The sequence below is a fragment of the Tupaia chinensis genome, unplaced genomic scaffold, assembly GCF_000334495.1.
Source record: "Tupaia chinensis unplaced genomic scaffold, TupChi_1.0 Scaffold000017_1, whole genome shotgun sequence".
In the NCBI taxonomy this organism is placed as follows: Eukaryota; Metazoa; Chordata; class Mammalia; order Scandentia; family Tupaiidae; genus Tupaia; species Tupaia belangeri.
The window spans coordinates 3,224,068-3,233,832 of record NW_006159447.1 but is presented as its reverse complement, the minus strand read 5'-3'; the positions used below and the strand labels follow the sequence as shown (position 1 = coordinate 3,233,832).

General features: G+C 39.9%; 1 protein-coding gene across 1 annotated transcript in view; it reads right to left on the bottom strand.

Moving 5' to 3' along the window:
- DEPTOR (DEP domain containing MTOR interacting protein) overlaps nucleotides 1-9,765 on the bottom strand; it is a 157,739-nt gene that overhangs the window by 71,455 nt on the left and 76,519 nt on the right. The window contains exon 6 of the mRNA XM_006140060.3: nucleotides 2,703-2,881. Coding sequence (XP_006140122.1) covers nucleotides 2,703-2,881 — 179 coding nt within the window. The remainder of the gene's footprint in view (nucleotides 1-2,702; nucleotides 2,882-9,765) is intronic.

Below are 9,765 nucleotides of genomic sequence, written 5' to 3'. Positions count from 1 at the left end.
AGCAGGACTTGGGTAAGTTCAAAGAGTCTGCATTTCTTTTTCTTTCTCTTTTAAACAATTCAGTCATTCATTTGTTCCACTATTAAATGAGAGAGAGAGACAGCATTCCTAAGAGGGTCTTCATGCTGCAATCTACCCCAGCATCAGCCAGCCTGCATCATGGGCACATGAAGCCCAGCATACTCAGGTTGATCTCCAGGCATATACCTAATCCCTCCCCATATGGGCCAGCCTCGCAGACTGTTGCATTTTAGCACCACTGTCTGGGCCCAGATTCTGCATTTCTAGCATACTCCCAGATGACACTGTGGACCCATGGACCACATTTTGAGTAGTCAGAGTCTAAGACTAGTCTAGTTAATTTTAAGTTTTAGGTTTTATTTGTAGAGGTTTTTGCCTTAGGGTGCATGTGCTTGTTAGAGAAAAAGACAGAAACAGTGAGAGGAAAAGTGACAAATCACCCCCAGGGAGATGACCTCGATGCATTCCTTCTCCTCCATTCTTCTCCCAGGGTCTTGGGCATACATGCACACACACACCAAGCATAGTTTCAAGCCACCAGGTATGGGACTCAAACTGCAGCCTGCCATGTGGGAGTCCAACAATGTAACCACTACACCATCTATTGGCCCCTACAGTTTTAGTTTTAAATGCTGGGAATGGTTCTCTAATTTTATTTCAGAACCCACGAAAGTGTTGTAATCTGCAGTTTGTAAAACAATGCTCCAAATAATTTCTAAGGTTTCACTTATCTCTATCATTCCATTGTTATCTTCCTAACCTTGGAGTAGAAATCCTAGACCTGGGTGAGGATGAGAATAAGGGAAAGGCCTCACAGCAAGCATGCCTAGGGATCACATTTCTTATTTTCACTTGTAGGCAGAAATGCCTGCCTCTTTCCCAGAGCTCTCCTCACTATCCCAAGCCTACACCTTGCAGCTACATTAATGAATTGATTGAGCACTTAGCTAAGAGTAGGGCACTGAACTGAGTTTTACATTTACCCCAATTACTCCTACAACTACCCTTTGAGGTTATCCCCATTTTACAGGTGAGAGAAGCTAAGGAGCTAACAATTGGTGGGCCTGGAATTCCAGAGGTTATGTCTTAATGATGGCCAGTCTCAAAGATGGCCCCGAGTGTCCCTGTCTCCTGGTATTCACACTCTTGCGCTGTCCTCTCTCACATTTATAGGACTAAACCGGAAACCAATAGATTGTTGAGAAAATGACAATATGTGACTTCCAAGTCTCTGTTAGAATCAACAGTATGGCCTCTTTCTCTCACTCCCTTGTATCATTCCTTCTGAATGAAGCCAGGTTGCCACGTTATAAGACTTCTCAAAAGCCTTATGAAGTCCATATACCAATAGAATGAAGCCTCCTACCAACAGCCAGCACAAACTTGTTAGGTAAAAAGGGAACCATTGTAGATGTGAACCGTCCAGCCTGCCAAGTCTTACAATGGCTGTAGGCTCAGCCAACCCCTCGACTGCAACTTCATGAGAGCCTCCAAAGAGACCCAGCTAAGACTTTCCCAAATTCCTCATCCACAGGAACTGTGTAAGATAGTTAACATTTATTACTGTTTTACACCATTCAGTTTTAGGGTAATTTGTTATGTATCAAGTTTTAGGATGATTTGTCATGAAGCAAGAGACAACTAATTTAGTTCTTTACCAAGAGGTTATATTGCATCATTATGATTCAGCCCTAAAAGGAAAGTGAAACATTTATGAAGGCCTCTCGGATTAACTCTTCACTGTGGAGCTTGCATCAAGATTTGAGAAATTTTTATTCTTTCCTCACAACCAACCTTATAAAAGGCATCTGCTTCCCAAGTCCATGGATTTTGAACTTCACTTCATGATTTGCGTTGGTCAATTGGATTAAGAACTTGTAATGTTACATCACATCCAAGCAGAACTTTTGGAGGTACTAACAACAACCTGCCTACCCTCTTCAGCTTTGCAGTCATCTGTGAAAATAGCATGTCCCAGAAAAATGGATGTTCCTTTATCCTGGGTCCCTAACTAAGAAGGTATCGAATATAGACCTGAACTTGACCCCCAGCTTGGATGCAAAACAAACTAGTTTGCATCCGGTGTACACTGTAAATGGATCAAATCTGGGTAACTGAAATACCCATAACCTCATACATTGAACATTTTTTGTGTGGAAACATCCGAAGTCCTCTCTCCTAGCTTGTCTGAAATGTACAATTAATTGTTATGTGTGGTCACCCTACAGTGTAATTTCACACTATGACTTAATCCTCCCATCTATTATGTCGTTGGGAAAGTCATGACATGTTTTTTCTGTTTTTTAATGCAGAAATGTGTCATACTATTTCAGTTTGTATTCATCAACCAGTCCCTCCCAGTCCTCTCCTCTCCCTTACCCTTCTTAAGCTTCTAATAGCCACTATTCTACTCTACTTCCATGAGACTAACTTTTTTAGATTCCACATATGAGTGCAAACATGTGGAATAAATACTGTGCCTGGCTTATTTCACTCAACATAATATTCTCTATGTTCACCCATGCTGCTGTGAATGATGGGATCTCATTCTTATCTATGGACAAATATTATTCGATTTTGTTTATGTCTCCCCTTTACTTCAGTCATTCAAACGTTATGAGAAATAGGTGCTGGTTGTTGGAGCTGTTTGTTATTGCAGCAAGAGCTGACTGATGACTCACCGTGTTGTATGATGCCATGCTCCATAAGCCGATGGCAAAGCTGCTCTGCTTCTTTCCTTGTGGTGGCCTCGCCTTCCTGAACCAGCCAGTCTAGGAACTCAGATGCCATGAATGTTCGCTCGTATTTGACTCCCTCCTCTTCCCTGGGCTGCAGGAGTGTGTTTTCAGGACTCATCAGCCTGAATGGAAGAAAGGAGAAAAGAAAGATAAAACAAATCTACACAAAAGGAAAATAGCTCATTTGAAATCCTACATCATAAGACTTCTGTGAATTATCACAGTCAAGTTGTCAGACAGACAGATGTGACTGTCATGTGCTGTCGCAAATGGAATTTCTAAGAGCAGTATCTACTTCAGAAGTGAATAAAATCCATTTTCTCCTGGTAATTAGGAAAAAAACAAAAACAAAAACAACAACTAAAAATGCAATCCAAAAGTCTACTATTAGCAGACTGCTTTTAAGTTGGCCATCATAAAAAGGAGTTACAATTTACTGGCCAAGCTCCGCCCCCTCCCCATACCTTTGTGAAAAGGTTAGTATTTCTTTCCTAAAACCATTTATTTCCCAAATCACTGTGTTAATAAGAAGACTACTGCTATAAATGAGTGTTTTTATCTCCTCAAGTGTTCAGGTCAGCCTGGGAACCAAACCCAGGGTCTCCCATATGGCTCCAGCATTGAGCAGTACCACTAGGCTACCACCTGTGCCTTTGTCACTGAGTCAATTCAATGACTATTATTTATTTTTTATATTTTGCTATTGAGCATGTGAGCTTGCTGGAGAAAGACAGAGAGACAGAGAAGGAAAGTAAGAAAGCAATCCCTAGAGGGGATATCCACATTTAGGTTCCTTTTGCATCATTATCCTCTCAGGATTTTGGGCACATACACATACATACCCATGTGTTTTTACAGCTGCCAAGTTTGGAACTTGAACCATGCAGTTAGTCATGTCAGATCCAGCTTCCCCTAACCATTACGCCACAGACTGGCCCCTAAACTATCTTTTTAAAATTCAAACATGGGGGCTGGTGACATGGTGGTTAAGGGCACTGGACTCCCACATGACCAAAAGTTGTTCGAGTCCCAGTCCTGCAGCTTGCTTTCTCACTTTCTCTCTCTCTCTTTTTCTCTCTCTCGCTCCCGCCCTCACTCTTGCTCTCTCTCTCTCTGTCCCTTTCTGGTCAAATTAAAACAAACAAACAAACAAACAAACAAATAAAGTTAAATAATTCTTTAACAATTTTTTAAAAATCCAAATGTGATCATATTCTTTTGCTGTTGAAAATATACTTCAATGCTTCTCCTTGCTTTTAAGATAAAGTTCAAAATCCTTCATGTGGCCTATAATGCATGCATGATTCTGCCACTTGCCCCATTAAAACTGTTCTTACCTCTCTATGTTCCAGAGACGCTGGCATTTCAGTTACTCAAACCTATCAGGCCCCATCTACCATAAGACCTTTGACTACGTCATCCCCCATGTCTCCCCACTATCCAGCCTTTTGTCATGTCTACTTAACTTCTCATCCTTTGAATCTTAGTTATGCTCCAGTGTCTACTACATCATCTCTGTAGTTTGTGTGATTATCAGGTTCAAGTCTACCTTCCCTATTCAACTGTAAGCTCCAAAAGGGTACAGTCCGTGTTTGTGCATAAAATTTTCTTAGACACTGTCTTCAGCATTCCTAACTATTTTCACTGCTTTTATGCCCTCCAATATTTCTATCTCTACCATAAAGTGCAGATGAAAAGTGAAACGTCATAAAATACCATAGTCATTGTGTCTTCTTCCTCTGTAAAACTATTCCTGCTAAGTCGTCCATCTGAAATTTTGGCTCTCTCTTTTAAAAATCTTCATTTCCTAGGACCAGCAGTTAGCGTAATGGCTATGTCACTGGACTCCCACGTAGTCAACTGCGGTTCAAGTCCTGGACCTGGTGGCTTAAACTCATGCCAGGCGCTTGTGCATGTGTGCCCAAGATCCTGAGAGGAGAATGGAGGAGAAGGGATTGCAGCGTGGCCATCCCCCTTGGGGGTGATTTCTCGTTTTCTATCTCTCTGTCTCTCTCTGTCTGTCTGGCGAGCGCACGTGCCCTATAGCAAAAACCTCTCCAAAAAAAAAATTCTTCATTTCCTGGGGCTGGCAGGTGGCATGGTGGTTAAGGGTGTTGGACTCCCACATGGCCAACTGTGGTTTGAGTCCTAGACCTAGTGGCTTGCTCTCTCACTTTCCCTCTCTCTCACTCTATCCCTCTCTGTTCAAATTAAAATAAGTAAATAAAATTAAACTAAATAATTATTTAAAAAATAAATAAAAAAATCTTAATTTCCTCTCAAACAATGATATTTAACACAAATAGAGTTGTTTCATTCTAGAGCTGGAAGAAACCTTGGAGGTCATTGTAGTCCAACTCCCTCCTCATTCATATGATAAAAAATGTAGTTTTCATCCAAATGAAAAACATTCAATGACATATTCAGTGTAGTGGGGAGGGAACTTGCTCAAGGTCATACAAACAATACTTTATACTTGTTTATAAGCCATAAACTTGGGGTTACTGAATCTATGTACCTGAATGCCAGACAATGTTTATTTTCAATGTTTTTAGACTTAGAGCCACACCATGCTAAAGAAAGAATACTAGAGCAGGAACGAGAAGATTTAAGCTTATCCCTAGTGGGTGACTTAGTAGCGCTGAGATATAGGGCAAGCCATTTTTCTCTTTTTCAGCCTCATTTTTCTCAAGAGTAAAAAGATATCGTCATTCAGTTGTTTTGAGAATCATATGTGAATGTAAGTGCAACAGCTTTAAATACAGAAAGACAACGTGTATGTGAAGCATTACACTACATAACTAATCACTGTGCCTACATCAAAACATGATGAATTCGTGCCAGTAACCATGACTTGATGAAAATGCAGATGTCTTTTAGTTCCCTCCACTCTTCCCAGAAGAATCATCACAGTTCCACAATTTGAAAACCATGAGAAGAGAAGGCTTAGGAAGTAGGAGAATGGGGACCCAAACCCAGCTAGTTATGTGAGTCTCACCACTTTGATGTCTCCCCAATTCATAATAAATAAAAAAGATAATACTTGTTCCACCTCCTTCATTGGATTGCTGTTATTGTCAAAAGTCTTTTGGGGAAAAAAGTTCTAAGTATATAAATGTATTTTTTTATATTAAGAATATTTATCATTAGCATAAAATAGAACTCATTAAGAGCCTTCTTATTCATCATGCAACAGAATTAATTTTAAAACTTCTTATTTAGGTCTTTTCCCAAGTCAATCCTCTTCTGCACTTTAATCCATTCTTGGAAATAACTGCTAGGCTGGTTTCCCAGGATTAGTAACAGCTAAGTTGCTATGAGCACTAAGAATTCTATTTAATATGATAATGGCCCATCCTTCTTAGAAAGTGAAAGGAGGGATCAGCAGTTAGCATAATGGCTATGTTGCTGGACTTCCATGTAGCCGACTGCAGTTCACGTCCCGGACCTGGTGGCTTAAACTCACACCAGGCGCGGGTGCGTGCGTGCCCAAGATCCCGAGAGGAGAATGGAGGAGAAGGGATTGTGGTGTGGCCATTCCCCCTGGTGGGTGATTCTCGCTTTCTGTCTCTCTGTCTCTCTCTGTCTTTCTGGTGAGTGCATGCACCCTATAGCAAAAACCTCTCCAAAAAAGAAAAAAAAAGAAAAGAAAAGAAAAGAAAAAAAGTGAAAGGAAAACCAACACATTTACATCAACACAAGTGACAGAATCATAAAGACATTCTATAGGCAACTACGTGCAATCACAGACACAACACTTCCTCCCATGCTTCTTTCCAGTGTTCCTTCACTGCTATTGCCATCAAGAGGTTGAGTCTATTTCCACTTCCCTTGAACATGGGCTGACTTTGCGACTTGCTTTGACCCACAGGATGTAACTTCTAAAACTAGATTTAGAGGACTTGTAATATCTGCCTCTCTCCTCCCCGTTGGAATGCTACTAGACCACCATATAAGAGAGCAGGTCTAGTCTACCAGAGAAGAGGCCATGAGGAAAATTGAGGTGCCCAGGCAGCTGCTAACAACAACTCCCAAACACATGAATGAGGCCACTCTAGACCTCAGCTGACATTCCAGCAATATATGAGTGAGCCCAGAGGAACTGCCATGCAACCCAAAGAGTCAAGAAAATAATTCATCATTGTTGTTTTATACTACTAAGTTTTGGGGTGCTTGCGTTATAGAAATAGATAACTGGGAGGCATACATATCAATAGGTAGTGGCAAAAAATCTGTGAAACTTACTGAACAGAGACATGTCATATAGCACATTGAATATTCAGAGAATGATAAATGAACACTGGATAATCCTAGAAATAAAACTGCATAGAACTAAGCCACATGGTGCTAGACCTAGAAGCCTATATTGGTGATAAAAATCTAGAAAAGAGAATGGAAGGACCCATGTGCATGCCCAAATAAGGGATATCACCATTAGTTTATTTCTTTTTACCTTCAAATAAGATATTTTGAAGTGGAAAAAAAATAAAATTTGCCTCTTCAGTTTCCTTCACTTCGGCATTACTTTATCTAAAAAAAATTTTCAATCCCTACAAATCCGGACATGTGCCACTCACTTCTGAGGCTCCTCTGAGAGTCCTAGGGGAATCACCTCCTCATTTGACTATAAGCTTTTTTGAGACCAGAATCCCTTTCTAGTGGTTCAGTTGTTTTCTAGCACCATAAGGTTTTCAAGAAGTATTTACTACATGAATAAATAAAACTTATTTCTTTGTGTTCCTTGTTATATATAATTATCCAAGTGTATATTAAAACTAATCTCCTGGGGGCTAGTAGGTAGCATAGCGGTTAAAGCACTGAACTCCCACATGGCTGACCATGGTTTGAGTCTTGGACCCAGTGGCCTGAAAATTATGCCAGGCATGTGTGAGTCCATGCCAAAAATCCAATAGGTGAATGGAGAAGGGATTGTGGCATGGCCATTCCTCCCTAGAAGTTGATTTCTCAATTTCTCTCTGTCTGTCTGTCTCTGTCTAGCAAACATATACACCCTATGGCAAAAACAAAAAAAAAATTAAAAAACAAACAAAAAAATCCTTAGGATTACCCTATGTAGTGATGAGATGAATCAAGAACATTCTACACTACTGATACTTCCATTTAGGACACAGACAGACTCCTGGCCTTTATCCTCATTTCTAACTACTCTCTGTTCCTTCCAGCTTAGCAATTTTCCTTTCAGGGTGTTGAGAGGACAAGTGGCTGAGGTCAATTTGTGTCACTTCTTGTAACCAGAAACATGACCTGCCAGCCTTTTAGAGCTCCTGCTAAATAGCTGGTGGCCTCTGGACAAGTGGCTGGTTAGCTTTTTCTGCCAATGTAAGCTTTAGGAAAGAAAGCAGCTGGCAAGCCTGCCTAGATTGGTTCAGCTTGCCATTTAAAACATGCTTCACCACACGGAATGCTTCCTTATTTCATTTCCACTTATAATCAAGTAATGTCCCAATCCAGGTTCCTCGCTTTCAAACCAAGGCTTTCTTGTGATTTAATTTAAATGTTAATATATATAGTTACAGTGTGAAAGCAAGAATTTGACTTACTACTTGTCCAGTTATCTTTTGCTAAAACAACCATATTTTAATTATACCTTAATATTCTGAATTGTACCATGTATTAGCATTTCATTCCTTTTTATTGTCAAATAACATTCCTGTATGGATATACCACATTTGTTGATCCCTTCATGAGTGAGGAACATTTGAATTCCTTTCATTTTAGGGAATTATGACTAATGCTGCTATGAACATTCTTATACAAGTTTCTTTGCGGCCATTTGCTTTCCTCTTCCTTGGATGCTTACCTAGGAGTAGAATTGCTGGGTCAAATGATCATTGTGTTTAACCTTTTGGGGAACTGCCAAACTGTTCTAAAGTGGTTTCACTATTTTGCACTTCCATCATTAAATATGAGAGCTTCAATTTCTATACATCTTAGGCAAAAAATCATTATCAGCTGTTTTTATTTTTTTAAATTATATCTTAGTGGTATCTCAGTGAGATTTTAATTTGCATGTCTCTGATAATTAATGGCATTGAGCTTGTTTTCATGTTCTTATTGTTATTTGTATTTCTTCTATGGAGAAATGTATTTCCAATCTTTTGCCCATTTTAAAATTAGGTTTCTATCCTTTTTATTATTGAATATTAAGAGCTCTTTATATGTTCTGGATGTGAGTTCATTATGAGGCATACAACTTACAAATATTTTCTCCCACTTGGTGGTTGTCTTTTAACCATTTATTTATTTATTTATTTAATTCCATTTGTTACTGTTATTTTTAAATTTAACCAGAGAGAGATAGAGAGAAAGAGAGAAAGGCAAAGTGAGAAAGCAAATTGCCAGGTCTGGGATGTGAACTATTGCCAACCATGTGAGAATCCAGTGCCTTTAACCACCACACCACCTGCCAGCACTTTAAACTTTTTTTTTTTTTTTTTTTGAGAGAGAGAGGTTTTTCACTATAGGGCGCGTGCGCTCGCCAGACAGACAGAGAGAGACATAGAGACAGAAAGCGAGAAATCACCCCCCAGGGGGGATGGTCACGCCGCAATCCCTTCTCCTCCATTCTCCTCTCGGGATCTTGGACACGCACGCACACGCGCCCGGTGTGAGTTTTAAGCCACCGGGTCCAGGACACGAACCGCAGTCGACTACGTGGGAGTCCAGCGACACAGCCATTACGCTAACTGCTGGTTCCCCAGCACTTTAAACTTTTAATTACAAAAAACAATTAAGATTCTGTATTGTCTGTATTTTTACATGTAATGTTCTCAAACATATCATGTTCTATAGAACAAATTCATTTTTAGTGAAAACATTTATAGAATGACCTATACTCATGATGTAAGGCCATACATTGCATAAGTTACTAAGCATTAGCAAGTTCTCCTCCTGGAAGTATTCACCAGATGTTGATTGTACATGTGAGCTAAATCCAACCTTTCCTGGATCTATATCTGAGTCAGATTTCCCAGACTCACATTAA